Source organism: Tursiops truncatus, chromosome 14 (genome assembly GCF_011762595.2).
Source record: "Tursiops truncatus isolate mTurTru1 chromosome 14, mTurTru1.mat.Y, whole genome shotgun sequence".
Classification (NCBI taxonomy): Eukaryota; Metazoa; Chordata; class Mammalia; order Artiodactyla; family Delphinidae; genus Tursiops; species Tursiops truncatus.
In genome coordinates this window covers 24,169,216-24,196,779 of record NC_047047.1, presented here as the reverse complement: position 1 = coordinate 24,196,779, position 27,564 = coordinate 24,169,216, and the positions used below count along the sequence as shown (strand labels likewise).

The 27,564-nt window shown below is 35.7% G+C and overlaps 1 protein-coding gene across 4 annotated transcripts in view; it reads right to left on the bottom strand.

The window, feature by feature from the left end:
• GCFC2 (GC-rich sequence DNA-binding factor 2) overlaps positions 1–27,564 on the bottom strand; it is a 73,781-nt gene that overhangs the window by 22,974 nt on the left and 23,243 nt on the right. For 2 of the 4 annotated variants that reach the window (XM_019942160.3, XM_019942159.3), the window contains exons 5-9: positions 14,915–15,030; positions 4,758–4,944; positions 2,206–2,329; positions 1,128–1,209; positions 542–654 (exon numbers count right to left, since the gene is read on the bottom strand). In XM_019942160.3, coding sequence (XP_019797719.1) covers positions 542–654; positions 1,128–1,209; positions 2,206–2,329; positions 4,758–4,944; positions 14,915–15,030 — 622 coding nt within the window. Of the gene's footprint in view, positions 1–541; positions 655–1,127; positions 1,210–2,205; positions 2,330–4,757; positions 4,945–5,959; positions 6,098–14,914; positions 15,031–27,564 lie in introns of those variants that run through there. The other 2 variants (XM_073791194.1, XM_019942161.3) reach the window with 2 other exon arrangements.

Here is a 27,564-nt window from a genome sequence, read left to right as displayed (position 1 = left end):
CTATAAATACATTACCTCATTTCATCATCATAACTATGTTTCCTATAAGGTAGGTGTTTCTAGCCTACCTATTTACAGACAAAGAACAAGCAAACAAACAACAATATCAGATATAGTGAAGTCAAGGAATCTGTCAATGATCACACAGACTAGATCCCCTCTTTGAACTCATCTGGTTGACTGTAAAGCCCACACTCAACTATACATATTTTACCTTCTTATAATGCTAAAACTGGGCTTTACTAAATTCAATTATTTTAAATTAAAAATTATAATATAGAAAGTATGCAGTAGAGAAATGAAGCCAAAAATGTTCATGGTTCCTTTATAACAGGAGATGAAAAGGAATACTCATCATGCTCCTCCATTTTATCCATTTTTTCAGAGGAAAGGACAAGTCTTATATGGAAAAAAAAATGTATTCCTTTTTTCCTGAATTTTACCAACTATTTTACATAGCTTAAATAATTAAGGGCAATCACAGCAAAGCATTTTCCATCATTTCAATACTTCAAGACACATTAGAAACTTGATAACTGACCTTGGCTTTTTTGGAAGTCCATCATGTCTGCTGAAGGTAGTTCATCATCACTAGATGTTCCTTCCTGATGAGTACAATTCCCAGAAAGAACCCTTGCTTGTCTTCTTTGTGCCCTATATTTTGCAATAAACCAAAAATAAATAAAAAACAAATAGCTCCTGTTGAAAAGAAATGCTTTAAAACAAAAAGTCATCATTTACTTAAAATACCCAGAAATAAACCATCACATTTGCATGCAATTTTATGTTAATATTTTTGACATTTTAGCTTCATTAATCTGAATTGGTTCTCCCTCTTTTTTCCTGTAAGACATTCCCATAGCCTACCCAGATTTGGAAGAGCAGGTAACAATGTAATTAGGACCGGCTTCTTAGGTATGAGCCATTCCCAGCCTGATAAATGCCATTTTACCCATTCCTTCTGACTGATCCAAATATACCAGTGCATCTTTAAACCATAAATTTTGGTTTTATATCATCCTCACAAATTAATATGCTAGGTTATGGTTATTTATACTATATGGTTAATTGTATTTAAGCAGTAAAAAATACTTGCTCAATGATGCTTTAAGTCTTTATATAGTTACCTTCGAGATTCAATCTCTTCTAAAATCCATTGAGTTTTTTCATCTATAGCCAAGCTTCTATTTGTTGACGTCTCAGCTTTGCCTGTTAATGAATAAAATTAATTTCATACTGCAAATTCTTAAAAGAAATACAGTGAAACACTTTGAAAACAAGTTATATCTTAGGTATATATACATATCTGTATATATAAACACACACAAATAGAATATGCTTAAATTGCATATTTCATCATGCAATGAAATTGCAATGTTACCCTATCACAATATTAACAGTCATTGAGTTTGCTAGTCTAAGAAAATATACCTTGTCTGGTGAATATAGTTCAGCACTTGAGAACAGTAACAAAATTTAATATAAAGTTTCTTTCCCTAGTATTCTTTTTCAGCAGTTTTCACCAGTTTTTTTTCTGTCCCTATAGTCAAATGCTAGAAACATTTGCATTACCAATACGTCATTCATATTATTTCCTATTTTAGCATGTACCGTAATTTATGACCAACTGAATGTCATGTATTTGAGTCATTCTGATTTTGCTTTTATCATCTACTTGATGCTATGGTCCCATTTCTTTCACTATACCCTGACAGCACCTTAACCAATGGAAGACATCTCTGAAAATACAAAACCAGTGTGAGAACTAAAGGGAAGCATCCAAATCTTTTATTAATATAATGAGATCTTACAGATGATTCTATGCTGAACCCACCAGAACTTCTTTAACCTCCACAAACAATCTGTGGACGGGCTATGGAAAATTTATAAAGTTATATTTCTGACACAGTCTATATATTTATTTCAAGTCATCTCCAAACAGTCATTAAATGGTCCTATAAATATTTTGTTTCAAATACTAAGTGATTAGAAGTTATAATTTTCATTTTTTAGTTTTAGACTGCATTTAAGACATTTTGAAGCCCTAGCATAAATGGTTTGGGAGTTTTGGAAGGGGGTAGGTGAAAGGTTAGTGGGAAAATACTCAAAAAACATTTTTTATACAGGAATAAAAATATTTTTATCTTTTAGCTGATAATTTAGCTTAATGAATAAAAAATCACATTGAACATGAAAAACACTAACGTGATAACTGTTGTAAATACGCTGATTCATGTTTTAATTCATCTTGCCTGCGTTTCATAAAGATCATGGCTTGTTTTACAAGGAGTGCATGCATGGCTGATTCTATTTCTTGGATGTTGATAATCTGAAATACATATATAAGTAACATTTTGTGGGTCATCCTTAATGAATTATAAAAAATAATATTTATATATAAGCATATTACATGCTCAATTCTCATATACAGAAACATTTTTTATACCATCTCATCTCAATTAAAAGAACACTGTGAGGAACAGACCTAGCTTCCAATACTTTTAATACTAATAAAACTAGAAAATCAACTTACTGTTATTAAAACAGCTATAAATATCATAAATAATAAAACCTAATGGGCTGGAGTCAGGAACATGGTAAGAGTGGATAGATAAGAAGGATTCTTTTTTGAACAAAAGAGGAGGAGGAAATAATGACTGCAGCTATTTTTCACAGACTGATGGGAGGCAGACTGTAGGGAACACTTGAGGAAACTGGTAAAATTTAAAAAAATAGAGAACGGAAGAGACCTAACCAGACAAGTAAGAAAGCTGTCAAGCAGAATTGAGTGATTAGTTGAAACCGGCATTTTTATATTTCTTGGGCAACAATCCCCCCACTCCAATGATGTTCCATAGCTAATGCTATGGATTCAAGCCTTTGACAGTGTAATTCTTCAAGGATGAATGAAGAAAGTTACATTGTAATAGATACTTCAGAAAAGTAACTACCAAGTGATATTAAAGGTAGTCAACTTAAAACAATAGGGGAGAAAATACAATTACTTGGTAATATTTTAAAAGTAAATTAAAAGTAATGCAGAAAGTAGAGTATATTTTTAAAATGATTAGTCTACTTTAAAAAAAGGACAACTTAAGACCCCAGTGTAAGGACTTAGTATGTATAAACAAAATCAGAAATTATAATGGAAAAGAATGATTCATAAATCTGATTAACACAAAAATTTCAAAACATCTGATATCATTGCTAATTACTAGAGAAATGCAAATCAAAACTACGATGAGGTATCACCTCACACTGGTCACAATGGCCAACATCAAAAAGTCTACATGTAACAAATGCTGGAGAGGGTGTGGAGAAAAGGGAACCCTGCTACACTGCTGGTGGGAATGTAAACTGGTGCAGCCATTATGGAAAACAGTATGGGGGTTCCTTAAAAAACTAAAAATAGAGCTGCCGTATGATCTTGCAATCCCACTCCTGGGCATGCATCTGGAGAAAACTCTAATTCGAAAAGATACATGCACACCAATGTTCACAGCAGCATTATTTACAATAGCCAAGACATGGAAACAACCTAAATGTCCACTGACAGATGAATGGATAATAAGGAAGATGTGGTGTACACACGCACACGCGCGCACACACACACACACACACACACACACACAATGGGATACTACTCAGCCATAAAAAAGAATGAAATAATGCCATCTGCAGCAACATGGATGGACCTAGAGATTATCACACTAAATAAGTCAGAAAGAGAAAGACAAATACTAAATGATATCACTTATATGCAGAATCTAAAATATGACACAAATGAACTTATTTACAAAACAGAAACAGACACAGAAAACATATTTCTGTGTCATAGACACAGAAAACAAATTTATGGTTATGAAAGGAGAAAGGGGGTGGGGGAGGGATAAATTAGGAGTTTGGAATTAGTGGATACAAACTACTATATATAAAATAAACAACCAGGTCCGACTGTACATCACGGGGAACTATATTCAATATCCTGTAATAAACCATAATGGAGAAGAATATGAAAAAGAACATACATATACATAACCGAATCACTTTGCCGTATACCAGAAACTAACACGTTGTAAATCAACTATACTTCAATAAAAAAAATTAAAAACAAAAAAACACATCTAATGTGAAAAAACCATTGCAAACAAAATCAAAAGACAAGGCAAATTGGAATGTTTACCTACATCAAATAGGATAAAGCACTAAAATTTTTAAGCAATAAAGAACTGTTCACCATATACTGGAAAAAGAAAAAAGGAAAAAAACCCTACAAAAAACCTCCATATAAACCAAGAAGATAGCAGTGCAAAGGACACAAATAATTCAAAAGAAGAAAAACTACATTAACAAAACAAAGGGTTTGTTTGAGATCAAAATAAATATGTAAAAACAAAAACCATTTTTTAATGTAGTAAACTAGAAACTGATACAACCTTTCTGGGGGATAATTTAGCAATGTTTCGTAAGCCTTAAAAATATTTAGACCCTTTCACTTAATAATTTACTTTCTAGGAACTTTTCTTAAACAAATGGAATTTTAAAAATTTATACTGCTATTTATAAGTTGCAAAATGATTACAAACTACACCTAACTGTCCAACATTGAGGGAATACTTAATACTCCAGTATGTCAAAAATGTGTAGGAAGAGTCCTAGATGAAATATTTACTTATGGGATTTAGACTTAAAAAAAATCACATTGTAAGGGAATTTCTCCATAAAAAGGAAATGATTACATATTTATAGACATGTACCTTTTTATCAAGACAGTCAATTAAATTCTCCACATAAACTTTCATGCTTTTATAGAATTTAAAATTTAGAACTTGATTTGATGAATTCTCTAGGTTCTGGATGGTACTCTTTGAGCTCTTGACATCTTGTATGTATTTTTCATATTCCCTCAGGTGAGAGCGGTGAGTATCCTGTAGTAATGTTAATCTAAATAAATATAAAATAAAAATAAATAAAAATCGTTTTATATTACAAACTTTTATTTCTAATATAGTAAATAGCGGTCTAATGAAAAAATTTTTCAAATCTACCTTACAAAGACCACCAAGGAAACTGACAATCATATAAACCTGGGTTTATAAGACTTGTAGAGCAAAGGAAAACACCAGGATAAAAGAGGTTTCAAAGGGAAAGGTAGGAAAGGACACTTAAAGGTTTTTAGGTGCTGGAGCTAATCATAAGTTAGTCTTAGAGGAGAAGTTAGTAAGTGTGGATTGATCAGATTTTATAAACAAGGTGAGTTCCTGCAATAATCAGTGGTTTTATATTTGAAACACAGGAGTCCATGTGGAGTTACTGTTAAATCAGTCTGTGGTCTTCCTTGCAATATGGGTATCTGAGCTGGTATTAAAACCATTTGCGGGCTTCCCTGGTGGCTCAGTGGTTGAGAATCTGCCTGCTAATGCAGGGGACACGGGTTCGGGCCCTGGTCTGGGAAGATCCCACATGCCGCGGAGCAACTAGGCCCATGAGCCACAACTACTGAGTCTGCGCTTCTGGAGCCTGTGCTCCGCAACAAGAGAGGCTGCAATAGTGAGAGGCCCGCTCACTGCGATGAAGAGTGGCCCCTGCTTGCCACAACTAGAGAAAGCCCTCACACAGAAACAAAGACCCAACACAGCTAAAAATAAATAAATAAATAAATAAGCCAAGCATTAAAAAAAAAACCATTTGAGCATGTTATGATTTGGTAATTTATAATATTATAAGTATTATAATTATTAAAATATTTAATATTAAAATTGAAATATTTAATATCAACACCAAAATATTTAATATTAAATCTAATATTAAAAATTAAAATTTCAATAACATCTAAATATTAATTAATATTAAATTAATAAATATTAATAAATTAATTAACATTAAATATTACTTTAATATTAAAATTTATAAATTATTTTGGTAATAATTTATCTGTTTTGTGACTCACAATGGTTTCTGTTTTGTCATTAGAATTTGATGTTCCGTGAGGTGGGTGCATTTCATTCCCTCTGTTGTTGCTGTAAACCCTATACTGCTCTGTTGATGTTCAGGAAGCCCAGTTTCCTTCAGCTCTTGTGAACATCACATGTATCAACTGATATAACATAAAAAAACTCTCAAATACAATTCAACATCTGCTTATCTTTTAAAATTCACTTACCCCTTACATATACATGCCAATGGAGGAATAAGAAACACACAAAAAATCTAGAATGTGTTTTACACTAATATTTGACACTGTGAGCACATTAGAATTTAGAGAATTAACTAAATGAAATAACAAATTCATAGTATTTGGACTTGAATCAAACAATTAAAAAAAACTAAACTTCTGCTAACCTCCTCTAAAATGAAAACTATTAGTAAGCACTTGCTTAGGCCAAATGTCCTCTTTTCAAGTTTCCCTTGAACAATGACTACTGCATTTGTCTCTGAAAGTCTTTCCTTGCTTTATATAAAAAATAGAGGCAGTTAAGAAATAAATCAAGATAATAATGTACAGCAAGCATTATTAACAAAATGCTTTAAGTGTAGTATTACCAGTTACAGCAGTAAATGTGTAAGTACATATATGGAAAAACAAGGTATGGAACAGGGTATATAAGTGTGCTTCAATTTTGTATTAAAAATGGGGCAATATATAAGTACGTATGTGCTTATACAGACATACATATATATTACTTCTGCAAGGAAACATAAACTGGTAGAAATGGTTTCCTCTGGGGAAGATGACTTCCTTTTCTCTGTATAAGCTTTTGTACTGTTTTTGACTTTTGTCTTTAAACCATAAAATATGTTTTCTTTTAAAATAAAGAACCCCGTTAATAAAAAAAATAAAGTACACTAAAGTTAAAAATAACATTTATCTGGATAAAGTGAAATGCTAATCTATATCAGTGGTCTGCTATTTTTTTCTGTTCTATTACTCATGCAAGACAACTCTCTCAAACACAATCTCAAAAAAAAAGGTTCTGAGTTATATGTGATTCTAGATGCAATCTATCTATAATTCTAGCTCTGTATCAGAAGGAGAGTAAATGATAGTGAAAACATTACAAAAATCATCTTTAATCAAGATAATCTCATCATTTAACATCACTACTGAAAAACAATGACCTAGAACAGAGGCTGGCAAACTTTTTTGGTAAAGGGCCAGATAGTAAACATTTTAGGCTTTGGAAGCTCGATGGTTGCTGTTGTAACTCCTCAATTTTATGTTGTAGCACAAAATCAGCTACAGATAATACACTGCACAAGCATGGCTATGTTTCAATAAAACCTTATATAGAAAAATGGGCAGTAGGCTGGTAGTTTGCCAACCTCCTAGAAAACAGAGATAACCTGAAATCTAAAAAATGGTACATCTAAAATTTTCATATATTTCACAATAAAATGTTACAAAAGGTCCTTTTCTGCATTAAACTATTTAAATAAACCATGACCAACATATTTTAGTTGCAATGTGATCAAGGAATGAAGCTACTGCAAACCTGATTTATACAAAAGATACAGGGGGAGAAAATTCTGAACCTATTTGAAGGTATTAGAAAAAAATTCCCAGGTATAAAAAAAAAAAGCAATGAAAATGTTCTTTAAGAATACTTGCTTTGGTGGCAGGAGAACCAAGCTCTCTCCTTGTATTAAATGTTGTAAGGACTAATTAGACTTTTACTGTCATATTTATTCTTTCATATATCTAAAGATGCACACTAGATCCTAAGTAGTAAAACAGAAAATATATATTTAAAACAAAACAACCTATTACGGGGTTTGCCTTATTTTTAACAAAAAATACCATTTATAAATGTGAGATTAATACTATTTAAGAGATAACTATTAATAGCAATAGATAATGAATGGTTAGCTGTGCTTTAGAAATGTATTTGTATCAAGAACCATAAAAATATGTCTAACTTTTGCTGCAGTTAACTTTCCCCGGAAACTTATCTTAAGAAATAATATAACCATTTTGGGACTTCCCTGGTGGCACAGTGGTTAAGAATCGCCTGCCAATGCAGGGGACATGGGTTTGAGCCCTGGTCCAGGAAGATCCCACATACTGCGGAGCAACTGAGCCTGTGCACCACAACTATTGAGCCTGCACTCTAGGGCCCGTGAGCCACAACTACTGAGCCTATGCGCCTAGAGTCTGTGCTCCGCAACAAGAGAAGTCACCACAATGAGAAGCCCGTGCACCACAATGAAAACCCAACACAGACAAAAATAAATAAATAAATTTATAAAAAAAAAAATAACAGTTTAAGTGACTTATAGGAACAAAACGTTCATAATGAACATCTGTAGCATTATTTATAATAAGACACATTTAGAAATCAAAATGTCAATGTCCAACACAAATACTTAAATAAATCATGATATACTAACTGTATCGATGAACAAAATATTACTAATATACTTATTTTTTATTGTAGTCAAAAACATATAACAAAATTTACACTTAACCATTAAAGTATATTACAGTAGTATTAACGATATGCACATCGTTGTATAACAGATCTTTAGAACTTTTTCATCTTGCAGAACTGAAATTCTATACCCACTGATCAACAACTCCCCATCTCCCCCCACCCTTGGCAACCATGATTCTACTTTCAGTTCCTAAGAGTATGACTACTTTAGATACCTCATATAAGTAGAATCATGCAGTATTTATCTTTTTGTAACTGGTTTATTTCACTTAGTCCTCAAGGTTCATCCATGTTGTGGCATGACAGGATTTCTTTTTTTTTTTACCACTGATAATAAATACTCCACTGTGTGTAAATACCACATTTTCTTTACCCATTCATCTGCTGATGGACATTTAAGTTGCTTCTACCTCCAAGCTATTGTAAATAAGGCTGTAATGTGCAAATATCTCTTGAACTGTTTTCTTTTGAATTCTTTTGGCTATATATCCAAAAGTTGGATTGCTGGATCATATGGTAATTCTATTTTTAACTTTTTCAGAAATTGTTCTCCATAGCAACTGATCATTTTACATTCCCACCAACAGTGTATAAGAGTTCCCTTTTCTCTATATCTTTGACAATACCAGTCAATTTCTGTATTTTTCATAGTGGCCACCTTAATGGGTATGAGGTGATAGCTCAGTGTGGTTATGATTTGTTAATTCCCTGATTAGTGATGTTGAGCATCTTTTCAGGTTTGTTCACCACTTGTATGTCTTCTTTGAGAAATGTCTATTCCAGTCCTTTACCCATTTTTCAGTTGGATAGTCTGTTGTTGAGTTACATGGGCTACTTATATATTTTGGGTATTAACCACTTATCATACATATGGTTTACAAATATTTTCTCCTATTCTGTTGGTTGCCTTTTCACTCTGTTGATTATTTCCTTTGTTAGGCAGAAAACATTTTAGTTTGATGTAGTCCCACTTGTCTATTTTTGCTTTTGTTGCCTGTGCTTTTTCTTTCTTGGGTCCTTTGAGATTCCATATGAATTTCAGGATTTCTTCCTATCTCTGCAAAAAATGCCACTGGGATTTTGATAGAGAATGCACTGCATCTATAGATTGCTTTGGGTAATATGGACATTTTAATAGTATTGTTTTCTAATCCATGAACATGGGATGTCTTTCCATTTACTTATGTCTTCAATTTCTTTCAGCAATGTTTTGTAATTTTTGATGTACAAATCTTTTGTCTCCTTGACTAAGTTAATTCCTAAATTTTATTCTTTTTAATTCTATTGTAAATGAGTGTTTTCTAAATATATAGTTTTGGACTTTTCATTGTTAGTGCATAAAAACAACTGATTTTTATGTGTTGATATTTCATTCTGCAATTTGCCAGATTTATTAGCTCTTACAGGGTGTGTGTGTATATGTAAGTGTAGTCTTCAGGCTTTCCTACATAAGAGATCGTATCATCTGTGAACAGAGATAATTTTACTTCTTCCTTTCCTATTTGGATGTCTTTTATTTATTTATTTATCAATTTATTTTTCTTGTGTGAATTCTCTGGCTAGGACTCCCAAAACTGAATAGAAGGCACAAGAATAGGCATCCTTACCTTGTTCCTGATCTTACAGGGAAAGCTTTTGGTTTTCCACCACTGAATATGATGTTAGCTGTGGGCTACTCATATATGGTCTTTATTATGTTCAAGTAATTTCTTCCTATTCCTAGTTGGGTGAGGGTTTTTATCATGAAAGTGTGCTTAATTTTGTCAAAGGTGTCTTCTGTATCAATTGAGATGATCATGTGGTTTTTGCCCTTCATTCTGTTAATGTAGTATACCACACTGATTTTCTTATGACTCATTCTTGTATTCCAGGAATAAATCCCACTTGATCATGTGTATAATCCTCTTAATGTATTGTTAATTACATTTGCTAGTATTTTACTGAGGGTTTTTACATCAATATTCATCAGGGATATTGGCTTATTAACTTTCTTTTCTTGTACTATCTTTGTCTCAGATTTTGGGATCAGGGTAATGCTGACCTCATAGAATGAGTTTGGGAATGTTATCACCTCTTCAGTTTTTTGGAAGGATTTGAGAAGGAATGGTGTTAATTCATCTTTAAATGTTTGGTAGAATTATCCAGTGAGGTTATCTGTCCTGGGCTTTTCTTTGTTGGTAGGTTTTTGACTACTAATTCAATCTCCTTACTAGTAACAGATTTGTTCAAATTTTTCATCTCTTTATAAATCAGTCTTGGTAGGTTGTATGTTTCTTGAAATTGATCCATTTCTTCTTGGTTATCTAGTTTGTTGGTGTATAATTGTTTATAGTATCTTATGATCCTTTTTGTTTCTGTGGCATTAGCTGTAACGTTTCTCTTTCTTATTTTTGTTATTTGAAACTATTCTCTTTTTCACTTAGCCTGGCTAAGGGTTTGTCAAATTTTTTTGATCTTAAAAAAAAAATTCAGTTTTGATTTTTCTTCAGTTGTTCTTCTATGCTCTATTATGTTTATTTCTGCTCTAATCTTTACTATTTCCTTCCGATAACTGGGCTCAGTTTGTTCTTTTTGAAGTTTTTTGAGGTACAGTTAGGTTGTTGATTTGATACCTTTCTTCTTTTTTAATGTGTTCATTGCTATAAACTTTCCTCTTAGTACTGCTTTTGCTGCATCCCATAACTTTTGGTGTTTTTGTTTTCATTTGCCTCAAGATACTTTATAGTTTCCATTTTGGTTTCTTCTTTGGTACATTGGCTGTTCAAGAGCCTGTTTAGTTTCCACACATTTGTGAATTTTCCCTTTCCCTTTCTGTTACCGATTTCTAGTCTCACTGCACTGTGCTTGGAAAAGGTATGATTTCAACCTTAAATTTGTTAAGACTTGTTTGTGACTTAATGTGGGATCTATCCTGCAGAGTATGGTCCGTGTGGTTGAAAAGAAAGTATATTCTGCTGCTGTTGGGTGGAACATTCCATATATTTGTTAGGTTCATTTAGCTTTGTTCAAGATCACTGTTTCCTTAAGATTCTCTGTCTATTTCATCAACTATTTGAAAGTGTGATATTGAGGTCTCATACTATTATTATATTGCTATTTCTCCCTTCAGCTCTGTCAATATTTGCTTTATACAGTTAGGTGCTCCACTGTTGGGTACATATACATATAAATAGTTGCTATATTGTCCCAATAAACTGACCCTTTTATATTACATAATATCCTTGTCTCTTGTAGTTTTAAACTTAAAATTCTTTTCTCTAAGTAATGCCACTCCTGCTCTCTTTTGTTTACTGTTTTCATGGAATCTTTTTGCAATCCTATCACTTTCATCCTATATGCATCCTTAAATCTAAGTGAGCCTCTTGCAGATAGTATATAGTTGGCTCTTGCTTTTTAAAATTTTTTGGCTGTGCAGCTTGTGGGACCTTAGTTCCCTGACCAGGGATCAAACCCAGGTGCTAGGCAGTGAAAGCACAGAATCCTAACCACTGGACCACCAGGGAATTCCCAGATCTTGCTTCTTTTATTTTTCCCAACCTATTCAGCCACTATATTATATGTCTTTTGATTATAGAATATAATCCATTCACATTTGAAGTAATTACTGATATGGAAGGACTTACGACTGTTATTTTTAAATTGTTTTTTGTCTGTCTTGTAGTTATTTTGTCCCTCTCCCTTTTTTTTTTTAACATCTTTATTGGAGTATAATTGCTTTACAATGGTGTGTTAGTTTCTGCTTTATAACAAAGTGAATCAGTTATACATATACATATGTTCCCATATCTCTTCCCTCTTGCGTCTCCCTCCCCTCCACCCTCCCTATCCCACCCCTCTAGGTGGTCACAAACCACCGAGCTGATCTCCCTGTGCTATGCAGCTGCTTCCCACTAGCTAACTATTTTACGTTTGGTAGTGTATATATGTTCACGTCACTCTCTCACTTTGTTGCTGCCTTGCGTTTTGTTGATTTTTTTGTAGTGATGTGCTCTAGATCGTTTTCATTTTCCTCTGCATATCTTCTATAGGTACTTTCTTTATGTTTACCATGGGGATTACCAAAAAACATCTTATAATTCTAGTAATCTATTTTAAACTGACAACATCTTAACTTCAATCACATACGAAAACTCTACTCCTTTATATCTCCCCCTCCACCTCTTGTTATTGATATCACAAATTACACTTAAAAATTTTGTATCCACTAACATGTTATTTTTGTGCTTTTACCTTTAAAATTCTGTATTAAAAGTGATTTTTACACCACTCTTACAGTATTACAGGATTCTATATTTATATATATATTTACCTTTACCAGAGAACTTTGTATTTTTGTATGGTTCATGCTACTGTCTAGTGTCCTTTCATTTCAACTTGAAGGATATCTTTCAGCAATTTTTGTTAAGGCAGGTCTAGTGTGACGAACTCCCTCAGCTTTGTTTACCTGAGTTTTTTATTTCTCCTTCATCCTACTCCCTTCTGGCCCCTGTAATGTTTCATCCTACTCCCTTCTGGCCCCTGTAATGTTTCTGTTGAGAAGTCTCCTGTTAATCTTATGGGGCCCTCTTGTACATGATGAGGTGCTTTTGTCTTGTGGCTTTTTAAATTCTTTGTATCTAGAAAGTTTGATTATAATCGTCTCATTGTAAGCCTCCTTGTGTTCATCCTTGTTGGAGTCCTTTTAACTTTTTGAAGTTGAATGCCCATTTCCTTCCTCAGACTGGTAAGTCTTTGGCCATTATATCTTCAGATAAGCTCTCTGTCCCATTCTGCTACTCTTTTCCTTCTTGGATTCCCATAATGTATATGTTGTTCTGCTTGATAGCATCATATAAATCCCTTAGGCTTTCTTCACTTTTCTTTTTTCTTTTTGCTACTCTGACTTGGTAATTTCAAATGATCACTCTTTGAGGTCTCACTTGTTTCTTCTGCTTGATATAGTCTGCTACCTTCAGTAAATTTCCTTTTTTTTTTTTTTTTTTTTTTGGTACGTGGGCCTCTCACTGTTGTGGTCTCTCCCGTTGCGGAGCACAGGCTCCGGATGTGCAGGCTCAGCGGCCATGGCTCACAGGCCCAGACGCTCCGTGGCATGTGGGATCTTCCCGGACCGGGGCACGATCTCGTGTCCCCTGCATCGGCAGGTGGACTCTCACCACTGTGCCACAAGGGAAGCCCCCTTCATTAAATTTTTTAGTTCAGTTATTACACTTTCAGCTCTAGAACCTCTGGTTCTTTCTTAGTTTCCATCTCCGTTGGTATTCCAACCTTGTTCATGTATCATTTCCCTGATTTCTTTAGTTGTCTGTGATCTCTTATGGCACATTAAGCTTCTTTAAGAAGACATTAAGCTTCTTTAAGAAGATTATTCTGAATTCTCTGTCAGGTAATTCATAGACCTCTGTTTCTTTCAGTTCTGGAATTAATTTGGGCCCTTTGATTGGGCCATGTTTCCTTGTTTATTCATGTATCTGGTTATCTTTTTGTTGTGTTTTGTGTATTTGAAAATGCACTTAAGGGGAGTTTCTCCCCCATATGAAGCTGTTTCCCTTAAGTGCATTGCAATCAGCCTGACTGGAGATTCCCAGTGGTGTTGTGTGGGGAAGAGTGTCTTCTCAAACCTTTCCTGGGGGAGGCACCTTCTCTGGGCTTCTATACGAAATTTCCTAATTATAGAGATTAGTGGGTTTCTTTTTCAGGATTCTGTAGTCTCTTGTTCCCTCTGGTGTTTGTAGTACTACAGACTTTCCGGCTCTGCAACAGGCTGCTTAGCTCTTCCTTGCCCTCTGTGGCCCTCAGGCATCTAACGTATGATGGTTCCCCATCAGTGCTCTGAGACAGACAAGACAGAAACAAGTCTCTTGGGCAGTACCTCCAAAAGACAGTGTTCCACTCTTCTTTCTCCTTCCCAATGGAAAAACTATGACTTGGGTTTTTTCTCTCCATCAAAAGCAGTGCTGGCTTGTGAGAGGGGCTAGATGCAGTTGGAATGAAATGGTTTTTCTTACCCATTACAATGTGGCTATTTTGGGCTTTGAGCTTGCCTGGGGTACTACAATTTCCTGATTTCTGGAGTACTCATAAAGGCTTTTTGGACAGTATGCTGTTGTTAAGTTGGTATCTCTGTGAGGCAACGAGGTCTAGGGCTTCTTATTCTGGCATCTTGCTGCCATCACTCCCGACATATTATTTTTAAATATTAAAGGCTATTTAACAATGCAGATAAATGCTAACAAAAATAGTAAGTGAAAAAAGCAGAACTTGATTTTATTGATTGTAACTATATGATATATACTTATCATAAACACTAAAAGACATATAAAAAAGGAAATCAGTTATATTAATGTGCTAATACAGGTGATGCTAATTTTTGCCTATAAATCTGTTTAATACTAATATTTAATAGTTAAAAAGATTATAGTGCTAATTTTTTTCACTATTAAATGTCTATCACAAATGTAAATTTTAAAATTAATATTACTTACCTAGTATTTAGTTGCTTCTTTATAATTTCTAAATTTACTGGTGGAAATGAAATGGAAGCATCAAACTTCTTCACTGTTTGAGATTCACTGCTATGAGAAAGATCTATGTCTCGTCCCTAAAAGTAATATGAAAGTTTATATTGTTTTCAACATTCATTAGTCTTGCAAATATTAATAGCATGAAAGCAGACTGGATACACCAAGGTCTCACCAGCTCAAAATTCCATGCCTCTGACATTTTTTATGGTTGTAATAAAATGTTTTTAAAATTTGCACAGTTTTAAAATTTAGAACTTTAAATTCACGTGCAAGAGGCAAACTACAAAATCTTATTTTTCACAAAAGCTTTGTTCTCAGTGTTTATATAGCTAGTTCTGTTTATGATCTAATATACTCTCAAAAAACCACATACTGGAGGCTCCAATCAAGGTGGCAGAATAGAAGGACATGGAGGTCACCTCCACCCACAAATACATGAAAAATACATCTCTGTGGAACAATTCTCACAGAATACCTACTGAACCTGGCAGATCTCAGAACCTAAAAGTGCAAGAAAGATCTCCATGTAATCGGGTAGGATGAAAGAAAAAAAAGGGAAGCGGGATGGGACCTGTGTCCCTGGGAGGGAGTCATGAAAGAGGAAAAGGTTCCCATATCTTGGAAGGCCCCTCAGGTGGGACAGAAAGGGAGCTTCAGAGGCTCAGAGGAGACAGCAGCAGCCAGTTTGCACAGAGAGGCCAGAACAGATGGTCTGGGCCACTGCCCTGCACTCCCCAGCCTGAGATGCACATCGGCTGGTGCACACGAGGGCTGGGTGCTGATACTCCAGCTTTAGAGGACAGACCCAAGGGGAGGACTGGGGTTGGCTGTGTGGAGACAGCAGGAAGGGGCTGGAGTGTGGTACAGCGACAACTGGTAGGTATACATGGAAGAAGCCTGGGCCCGCCATAGAAGCAAAGTGTCATTGTTAAGGGGGTGTGAGAAGGGAGGGGCGGTGCCTGCCATTAGCAGCCTCACACTTGGCATGCTCACAGAGGGAGTGGAGCTGCCGCTGAAACCCCACTGTTAATGTGCATGTGAGTGAAGGGAGGGGCGGGGCCGCCATAGCAGCCTCTTTCAGCTGGCTTGGGACCACCTCTACAAGCTCTGGGAGCACGCAAGTGCCATGGAGTTGCCCACAAGTGGAGGCGGGGCTGAAATCCAAGTTGATTACCAGGGGTCACATAACTTAGGAAGCAGGGCTGAAATCTAAGCCATCTCCCCACGACTGTGTGATCTGCAGATTTATGCCACGGCCACTGGCTTTGTAAAAACTCAGCGACTTCATGATATCTGAATGGACAACGGGTGCTCCTGCAGCTCTGATGCGTCTGGCCTTAGCATCTGTGGGCTCTGTGGGCGCATGCACATGCAGGCTGGGACAGGGTCTGGGTTGCTCCCATAGCTCCCATGGAGGGTCCAGGTGTGCAACTACTGCAGTCGTGGTACCTGACTTCAGTGGATCTGCACTGGTTGATTTGCGCTGGTGGCTTTGTTAACACAGGGCCTGAGGGACACCAGGGACTACTGCCTGCATTCCCAAAGTTGAGGTGGGGCCAAGGGCATGCCACCAACAGTACACTTTGTGAGCTTGCACAGTGGGTTTCAGGTGACACCATGGAGCGCACTTCACAGTGGATAGCTCTGGTAGAGGAACACTCAGTGGCTCCTCTCCCAGTGGGAGTGCTCCAATTCCACCTATCTCACACTGCACATCAGAAACAGATCTGAGGGTTTCTACTCCAACAACTAGGGGGTAGACGCTGCTGCCAACAGGGCTGTGACAACCACAGAGCAAAGAGGAGGCTCTGCTCAACATTCAGTTCAGGCTCGGGTCACCACGACACCAGTCACAGTCACACCCCCTTTTAAAGGTGATAACGGCCAGCACGCACTGAGGAAAGAGGCAGCCATACTAAAACAGCCCTCCCACCAAATATATTAAACCCGTGCAGGCTACACATGGATACTCCCACATAAAAATAGCCCTCCAAGACCACAGTAGTTAACTGTTTCTCCTAAACTCATAGAGTAAGAGAAATATAAGTAAAATGAAGAAGCAGAACAACCACTCCCAATTAAAAGATCAAGAGAATTGCCCTGAAAGAACAGTGAAATAGACATCTTCATCTAATAGATACTGATTTATTTCAAAAAGAAGATAGTGAAAATACTGAAGGAATTAAGAAAGGCTATAATTGAAATACATATTACTGTAAAAAGGGACTAGAAACTATATAGAGGAGCCAAGAAAAATTAGAAAACTCAGTTGCCCAGATGAAAGCTGAGCTAAAGGCAATAAATAGCAGACTGAATAATGCAGAATGAATGTGTTCTGAAAGAAAAAATAATGTAAATCCCCCAATCAGAACAGCAGACAGAAAGCCAATATAAAAGAAATGAAAAAAATGGAAGCAATATAAAAGATCTATGGGATAATATAAAGCTTGCCAGTGGTTAGAGGTCCCGCTCTGCCAACAATCAGCCTGGCAGTGGTCCTCGCTGCAGAGAGTGCAGTGAGAAGAGGATCGTAGCCTTCTCCCTGGGGCCCTCCAGGCCCTCTGGCCTCAGGCTGGAGGGTGAGCTGGGGGCTCAGGGGCAGGCTGAGGGCTGTGTCCTGCAGAGCTCCAGAGCCCTCGCCAGGGCCACCCACTGGTGGGGCCCAGGCCTTGAAGCAGCCCCGAACCGCTCCCCCATCCCCACCTCTGGGACTTAACGGCAGTAGCAGTCTCCATGGGTCACAGTCCATGGAGGCCCCAGCAACTGGAGTACATGGACACTGCCGTTAAGGTAGGATACTTCCGCACTCCCATGAAGCCGGGCACAGCCACATGCCTCCTTGCAGCTAAGGAAGTCTGAGCAGAAGTGACATGTATAGCACTGAGCTGCGGTACTTGACTCAAAGGCTTCTCTTCCCTGCCATAAGGACCTTGGATGTTCTGACTCCAGTCATGCTTGTGGAAAGTTCTATGCTCTCCTTCCTGCTCCTGCTGCCTCAACAATGTTGCTTCAATTAAAGTTACTGTCCCTTGAAGAGTGGGTTCTGTCTCCTCCAGGCCCACAAGGGCCAGGGCAGGATACAGGCTCCTCCCCAGCCCACAGCCCCACCCACACTTTGGGCAAAGATGACTTGTGCTACAGTTGCTTTTATGTACCAGGAGTGGTGACTTTTAGTATGGTCTGCTGTTTTCTCAACTTTACAATTTTCAATTAGTTCCAAGGGCTTTTTTTTTATCACTTCACTGGTTCCTGGACTAAAGATTTAGAAGGCAGTTTAGATTTAGTCCAGACATTTATGGTCTTAGGGATAATTGACTCTATAAATTGTGGAATAAACAGCTTATGCTCATAGAACTGTACAACACAAAGAGTGAACTGTAATAAAATTATAGACTTTGGTTAATAATAATGTCTCAGTATCGGTTCATCAATTGCAACAAATGTACCACACTATTGCAAGATGTTAATAATGGGAGAAACTGGGTGAAGAGGGAGAGGTGGGAATGCTGCATATTATCTGCTTAATTTTTTGTGAACCTAAAACTTCTCTAAAAAAAAAAAGTCTATTAACTAAAAAATAATAATACGGGCAGGGTGAGTATATGAGGGCATTGATGAAACAAAATTAGCCAATAGTTGGCAATTTTTGAAGCTGAATCATGGTCCACAGAGGGGGATTCATTATATTATTATATGTCCACAATAAAAGTTTTAAAACTCTTAAATATAAAGCGTGCCAATCTATGCATAATAGGAATTTCAGAAGGGGAAGAAAGAGACAAGGGGATTGAAAATGTATTTGAAGAAAGTATGGCCGAAAACTGCCCAAACCTAAAGAAGGAAACAGATATCTAGGCACAGGAAGCACAGAGGGTCCCAAACAAGATGAACCCAAGCAGACCTACACCAAGACATATTATGATTAAAGTGGCAAAAGTTAAAGATAAAGAGAGGATTCTAAAGGCACCAAGAGAAAAAGGGTTAATTACAAGGGAACCACCATAAGGCTATTACCTGATTTCCCTATAGAAAACATTGCAGGCCAGAAGAGAGTAAAAAGAGTTAATTACAAGGGAACCACCATAAGGCTATTACCTGATTTTCCTATAGAAAACATTGCAGGACAGAAGGGAGTGGCAAGATATAGTCAAAGTTCTGAAAGAAAAAAATATGCAACCTAGGATACTCTACTCAGCAAGATTATCATTTGGAATAGAAGAAGAGAGACAGAATTTCTCAGAAGAGCAAAAACTAAAAGAATAACAGCAATACTAAACCTATACTAAAAGAAATAATTAAAGGCCTTCTCTAAATAGAAAAGAAGAAGTAATCTGTATAAAAGAGAAAATCAAAAATGGAAAGTAAATCACTTAAGCCAGTATACAGATTAAAGTAAAAAACAAACATTTTTGTGAAAGGGATGATAAGCAAAATGAACAGAAAAAGGATGAACATGAAGATGTAAAAGAGGGTATCAAAATCATAAAATGCCAGGTAGGAGAGTAAAAAAATGTAGATTTTTAAATTTTAGAATGTGTTCGAGCCTATATGACTATCAGTCTAAAGCAAGTAGATATAGTAATGGTTTAACATATTTGAAAACCATATGGGTTACCACAAATCAAAAAACATACAACAGATTCACAAAAACCAAAAAGAAGAGAACAAGCATAATACAAAAGAAAATCACCAAACCACAAAAGGAAAAAGAAAGGAACAAAGAAAAAATACAAAATCAACTGGAAAACAAGGTTAAAAATGGCAATAAATACATATCTATCAATAATTACCTTAAATGTCAATGGACTAAATGCTGCAATCAAAAAATACAGAGTGGCAGATTGGATTAAAAAACAAGAGCCTACCATATGCTGTCTACAAGAGACCCACTTAAGAGTGAAGGACACAGACTGAAAGTGAGGGGATGGAAAAAGATAACCATGCAAACAGAAATGACAAGAAAGCAGGGGTAGCACTACTCATATCAGGCAAAATGGACTTTAAAACAAAGGCCATAAAGAAAAAGAACACTATATAATGATGAAAGGATCAATACAAGAGAAGGATATTACATTCGTCAACATATATGCACCCAATATAGGAGCACCCAAAAACATAAAACAAATACTAACAGACATAAAGGGAAAAAGGGATGGGAGTACAATAATAGTAGGAGACTTAAACACCCTACTCATATCAATGGACAAATCTTCTAGACAGAAAATCAATAACGCAGCAGAGATCCTAAATGATACACTAGAGCATTTAGACTTAATTGATATTTTCAGGACATTATATCCAAAAAACCCAATACACAGTCTTTTCAAGTACACATGGAACATTCTCTAGGGTTGACCACATACTGAGGCACAAAACAAGCCTCAACAAATTTAAGAGCATAGAAATTTTTTCAAGAAGGTTTTCTAACCACAGCAGCATGAAACTGAAATCAACCACAAAAAAAGAAACGAGAAAAAAAAAGATTACCTGGAGACTAAACAACATGCTACCAAAAAACCCAATGGGTCAATGATGAAATCAAAGAGGAAATTAAAAAATACCTTGAGACAAATGACAATGAAAATACAATCATACAAAAATCCATGGGCTACAGCAGAGCAGTTCTTAGAGGGCAGTTCATTGTGATACAGGCCTCCCTCAAAGAACAAGAAAAATCTCAAATAAAAACCTACCCTAACACCTAAAAGAATTAGAAAAAGAACAAACAAAACCCAAAGTAAGCAGAAGGAAGGAAATAATAAGGACCAGAGAGGAAATAAATGAAATAGGGATTAAAAAAACAATAGAAAGAAATCAATAAAACCAAGAGCTGGTTCTTTGAAAGGATAAACAAGACAAACCTCTAGACAGGCTCACCAAGAAGAAAAGAGGGGAATCAAATAAACAAAATGAGAAATGAAAGAGGAGAAATCACAACTGATACTGCAGAAATACAAAAACCCATAAGCGAATACTATGAACAATCATATGCCAACAAATTGAACAACCTAGAAGAAATGGACAAGTTTCTAGAAACATCCCATCAAAATTGAATCAAGAAGAAATAGATACTTTGGACAGACCAATCATTGGAAGTGAAACAGAATCTGTAATAAAAAAACTCTGTACAAACAAAAGTCCAGGGCCTGACGGCTTCACAGGCGAATCCTACCAAGCACACAAAAAAGGACTCATATTTATTGATCCTTCTCAAATTCTTCCCAAAGAGTGAAGAGGAGGGAAAACTCCCAAAGACATTCTATGAAGCCGTCATCACCCTGATACCAAAACCAGACAAAGACACTACAAAAGAAGAAAATTACAGGCCAGTATCTTTGATGATTACAGATGCAAAAATTCTCAATAAAATACTAGCAAACTGAATCCAACAACACATAAGAAAGATCATACACTATGACCAAGTTGGATTCATCCCAGGGTCACAAGGATGGTTCAAAATGTGCAAATCAATGTGATACACCACACTGACACAGAAAAGACAAAAACTACATGATCATCTCAACAGATACAGACAAAATTCAACATTCATTTATGATAAAAACTCATACCAAACTGGGTATAGAGAGAACATATTTCAACATAATAAAAACTATGACAAACCTACAGCCAATATAATACTCAGTGGTGAAAAACTGAAAGCCTTCACGCTAAAATCTAGATCAACACAAGGATGCTCACTCTCACCTCTTCTATTCAACCTAGTACTGGAAGTCCTAGCCACAGCAATCAGACAAGAAAAAGAAATAAAAGGGATCCAAATTGGAAGGGAAGAGGTAAAATTGTCATTATATGACATATGTAGAAAACCCTAATGACCTACAGAAAAACTATCAGAACTGATAAACGAATTCACAAGGTAGCCAGGATACAAGATTAACACACGGAAATTGGTTGCATTTCTGTACACTAATAATGAAATACCAGAAAGGGAAAGAAAAAAAAAAATCCCTTTTAAAATTGTATCAAAAAAGAAAATACTTAGGAATAAACCTCACCAAGGAGGTGAAAGATATATGCTGAGAAATATAAAACATGAATAAAGGAAACTGAAAATGATTTAAAGAAATGGGAGATATCCCATGCTCTTGGATTGGAATAATTAATATTGTTAAAAAGGCCATGCTACCCAAAGCAATCTACAGATTTAATCTGATCCCTATCAAATTACCCATACCATTTTTCACCGAACTACAACAAATAATCATAAAATTTATATAGAACCATAAAATACCCAGAATTGCCAAAGCAATCCTGAAGAAAATGAACAAAGCTGGAGGTATAACCCTCCCAAACTTCAGACAATCCTAGAAAGCCACAGTAATAAAAACAGCATGGTACCGGCACAAAAACAGACATATGGATCAATGGAAAAGAAAAGAGAGACCAGAAATAAATTCACACACCTATGGTCAATTAATCTTCAACAAAGGAGGCAAGAATATACAATGGAGAAAAGACAGTCTCTTCAGGAAGTGGTGTTGGGAAAGTTGGACAGCCACATGTAAATCAATGAAGTTAGAACATACCCTTACTCCATACACAAAAAAATAAACTCAAAATGGCTTACAGACTTAAATATAAGACATGACACCATAAAACTCTTAGAAGAGAACATAGACAAAACATTCTCTGAAATAAATCATACCAATGTTTTCTTAGGTCAGTCTCCCAAGGCAACAGAAATAGAAGCAAAAATAAACAAGTTGGACCTAATCAAACGTATAAGCTTTTGCACAGCAAAGGAAACCATAAACAAAATGAAAAGACAACCTACAGACTGGAAGAAAATATCTGCAAATGATGTAACCGACAGGGGCTTAATTTCCAAAATCTACAAACAGCTCACACAACTCAGTAACAAAAAAAAACCAACCCAATAGAAAAATGGGCAGAAGACCTAAATAGAAATTTCTCTAAAAAGACATACAGATGTCCAACAGGCACATGAAAAGATGCTGAATACTGATAATTATTAGAAAAATGCAAAACAAAATTACAATGAGGTATCACCTCACACCAGTCAGAATGGCCATCATTAAAAAGTATACAAATAACAAATGCTGGAGAGGGTATGGAGAAAAGGGAACCCTCCTACACTGTTGTTGGTGCAGCCACTGTGGAAAACAGTATGGAGGTTCCTCAAAAAACTAAAAATGGAGTTGCCATATGATCTTGCAATCCCACTCCTGGGCATATATCCAGAGAAAACTGTAATTCAAAAAGATACATGCACCCCAATGTTCATTGCAACACTATTTACAATAGCCAAGACATGGAAACAACCTAAATGTCCACTGAAGATGAATGGATAAAGATGATGTGGTACATATATACAATGGAATACTGCTCAGCCATAAAAAGGAATGAAATAATGCCATTTGCAGCAACATGGATGGCCCTAGATATTATCATACTAAGTGAAGTAAGTCAGAAAGAGAAAGACAAATACCATATGATATCACTTATATGTGGAGTCTAAAATATGACAGAAATGAACGTATCTACAAAACAGAAACACACTCACAGACATAGAGAACAGACTTGTGGTTGCCAAGGGGGAGTGGGGGAGAGGTACATTGGGAGTTTGGGATTAGCAGATGGAAACTATTATATACAGAATGGATAATCAACAAGGTCCTACTCTATAGCCCAGGGAACTCTATTCAATATCCTGTGATAAATCATAATGGAAAAGAATATGAAAAAGAATGTATATATATGTATAACTGAATCACTTCCCTGTACAGTAGAAATTAACACAATATTGTAAATAAATTATACTTCAGTAAAATAAATTAAAACGACAAACCACATACTGGTTTTTCATGATAGATGTTGCCACCTAACTCCAGTCTAATGAAAGGAAAGCAAATGGAAGTCTGCTGGTGGGTTTCTAGGTAAAGCTTTTAATTTTCTTTAAGCCACCATTATTTGGGTTTTCTGTTAATTGTAGAGGAATGTATTCCTAGCTAATACATGTTGTAATTCAGTACATTTCATATTACTGTCCTCTGGCTCATCGTAACTCACTCATCACCATCATGCTTAGAATGTTGAAAAGGTTCTGAAGAACCTGTTTTAGAAAAGGATATGTGAAGAAGTGGACCAGATAATTAGTCAACTCAATGGCTAAACTATACTTTTTATATTTTCCATGAGACTCCATCATTTCTCATATCAATTCTTACCAAGTCTCCTATCCAGTTCGAATCATACCTACAAATTCCCAAATTAACCAGACTTTTTCAAACTTCATGTCTTCACCCCTGATATCCTCTTTTGCTTCAAATCCCTTACATCATAAACATCTTTCAAAGACTCATTCAAATTTGACCATTTACTTACAGGCTTTTCCAAACCTTCCCATCCACCCTCTCGCCTACAAAACTGACCACTCACTTGTTCCTTTGTGCTATTTCAGGACCCTGTACAGAATTCTGTCACAGACCCTTGTAAGATTTTACTATAATTATTTTGTTTAGCTGTCTCTCCCCTGCAAAGATTGTACATGCTTTTGTCTACCACTGTTAAGTAGTTATAGAGGCTACACGGTGATCCCCAAAAGATATGCCCAGGTTCTAAAATCCCAAACCTGTGAATGAATATTACCTTATATGGCAAAAGATGTGATTAAGTTCAGGTTCTGGAGAATAGGAGCTTATCCTGGATTATCTAAATGAGTCCTAACTGTAATTACATGTAGCCTCATAGAAAAGAAGGAGAGAGAGTTTGGGATGCAAAAAGAGGAGGTGATGTGAAGATGGAGTAGAGAGATACAGCTATATGCCAAGGAACGCCAACAGCCAACAGAAGCTAAAATAGTCAAGGAACAGATTATCCTCTAGAGCTTTTTGAAAGGAGTGTAGCCATATCAACACCTTGATTTTGGACTTCTGGCCTCCAAAAGTGTGAGAAAATAGAATTTGGTTGTTTCAAGTCATTCAGTTTGTAGTAATTTGTTAGAGCAGTCACAGGAAACGAGTACAGTGCCATGCAGTAAGTCTTTAATAAAGAAATCAGTAAATGCACCCACATCAGTAATAAAAATGCAAATCAAATCAAACTTGAGATTCCATTTTCACCAAGTGAACTTATACCTAAAGCTGGCAAGATTATGGTAAAACATTCCCATAATAACAGTGGCATTACAGAGTGATCTAAATTTTCTCTAGAAGACAACAGAGAAAAATGTAGTAAGTGCCATAAAAATGTTCATCTTCTTTATTAGTAATACCATGCTTGGCCATTACCCTAAGAGAAAAGTTCAAAAAACACACATCGGAACAAAAGAAAGGAAAAAAAAAAGGAAGGAAAAAAACCAAGCAAATATTTACCAGTTCTTACTAATAGCAAAAAAATTCAGATTGCAAATAACTAAAAAAAAAAAATGGCTCAGAGACTTCTAAATTGTAACTGAAGGCTTACTTTTACTTAGCTTTTTAGTTTTAATAACATGAAGATCGTACAATACTTTCTTGCTTAAAAGAACAAAAAATCTTTCAAAGCACTCCTATTAAAAAGATTAAAAATAAAACTTGCATTTGTTATACAATTTATAAGCACTTTGACTTAGATTAGACCATTATAACTTTGAGCCTTACAGCCACCTACTCAGGTAGGTAACATTATCATTCCCACTTTATTATTCCCAATTTATTGATGAGAAAACTGAGATTTAGAAAAATGAAATTATTTTCTCAAAGTCATACAAATAATTATTGAGCTCTCACAATATTAGGCACTATGGGATATAACACTGAAAAACGTAGTTAATAATTCTTGACTTCAGGGAGAGTGTATTTTAGTGGTAGAGCCACAACCCAAATCTAGGACTTTCTACCCCAAGTATAATACTTTTTTTTGTTTGTTAGTTTTGTTTTAACCCTCACTATTTATTTGTTTGAACTTCACATTTAGGCATCTACCATATAACTGTAAAATTAAAAGTAAAAAAGATGGTTCCCTCAAGGGACTTGCAATATGTAGAAAGTATTTATAATCTAGTGGGAAAAGAACATAATGTACATGGTATAGTGGGTTGAATGATGGCCTCCCTCGATAGGTCTATATCCTAACCCCTGGAACCTCTGAATATGACCTCATTTGGAAAAAGGGTCTTTGTGGTTATAACTAAGTGAAGAATCTCAAGATAAGATCATCCTGGATTATCCAAGTAGACCCTAAATCCAATGACAAGTATCCTCATAAGAGACACACAAATTAGAGGCATAGAGAAGGCCATGTGGAGAAGGAGGTAGAGACAGAAGTTATGTAGTCACAAAGCAAGAAATACCTGGAGCTACCAGAACTTACAAAAAGCAAGAAAGAATTCTCTGCTGGGAGATTCAATGCAATCCCTACCAAAATACCAATGAAATATTTCATGGAACTAGAACAAGTAATTTTGACATTTATATGCAACTATAAAAGACCCTGAAACAGCCAAAGCAATCTTAAGAAAGAACAAAGCTAGAGATTTCAAGCTCCCTGGTTTCACATTATATATTTCAAACTATATTGTAATCAAAACAGTATGTTACTGTCACAAAAACAGACACATAGATCAATGGAACAGAATAGAGAGCCCAGATATAAACCCATACTTATATGGTCCATTAATCTACAACAAAGGTGACAAGGATATACGATGCGGGACAAGATAGTCCCTTCAATAAATGGTGCTGGGAAAACTGGACAGCTACATGCAAAAGAATGAAACTGGACCACTTTCTTATACCATATACAAAACTCATTTTTGAAACCATAAAACTAGAAGAAAACATAGGTAGTATGCTCTTCAACATGAGTCTCAGCAATATTTTTTGGATATGTCTTCTCAGACAAGGGCAATAAAAGCAAAGATAATCACATCAGACTACAAATTGAAAACCTTCTGCACAAGCAAAGGAAACCATCAATAAAACAAAAAGGCACTCTGCTGAATGGGAGGAGGTATCTGCAAATGATATATCTGATAAATTGTTAATATTCAAATTATATAAAGAACTCATACACCTCAATATCAAAAAAACAATCTGATCAAAAAATACACAGAGGATCTGAAAAGACATTTCTTCAAAGAAGATTTACAAATGGCCAACAGAAACATGGAAAGATGCTCAACGTCACTAAACATCAGGGAAATGCAAATCAACACCAAAATAAGATACCTCATACCTATTAGAATGGTTATTATCAAAAAGACAACAAACAACAAGGGTTGGCAAGGATGTGGAGAAAAGGGAACCCTCGTGCATTGTTGGTGGGAATGTAAATTGGTGCAGCCACCACAGAAAACAGCATGGAGATTCCTCAAAATATTAAAAATAGAACTACCATATGATCCTGCAATTCCACTCTGGGTAATTACCTGAAGAAAACAAAAATGTTAATTTGAAAAGTTATATGCAACCCTATGCTCATTGCAGCATTATTCACAACTGCCAAGATATGGAAGCAACTTAAGTGTCCATTGATATACAAATAGATAAAGAATATGTGGTATATATACACAACTGAATATTATTCAGCCATAAAAATGAATGAAATCATGCCATTTGCAACAACATGGATGGACATAGAGGGTGTTA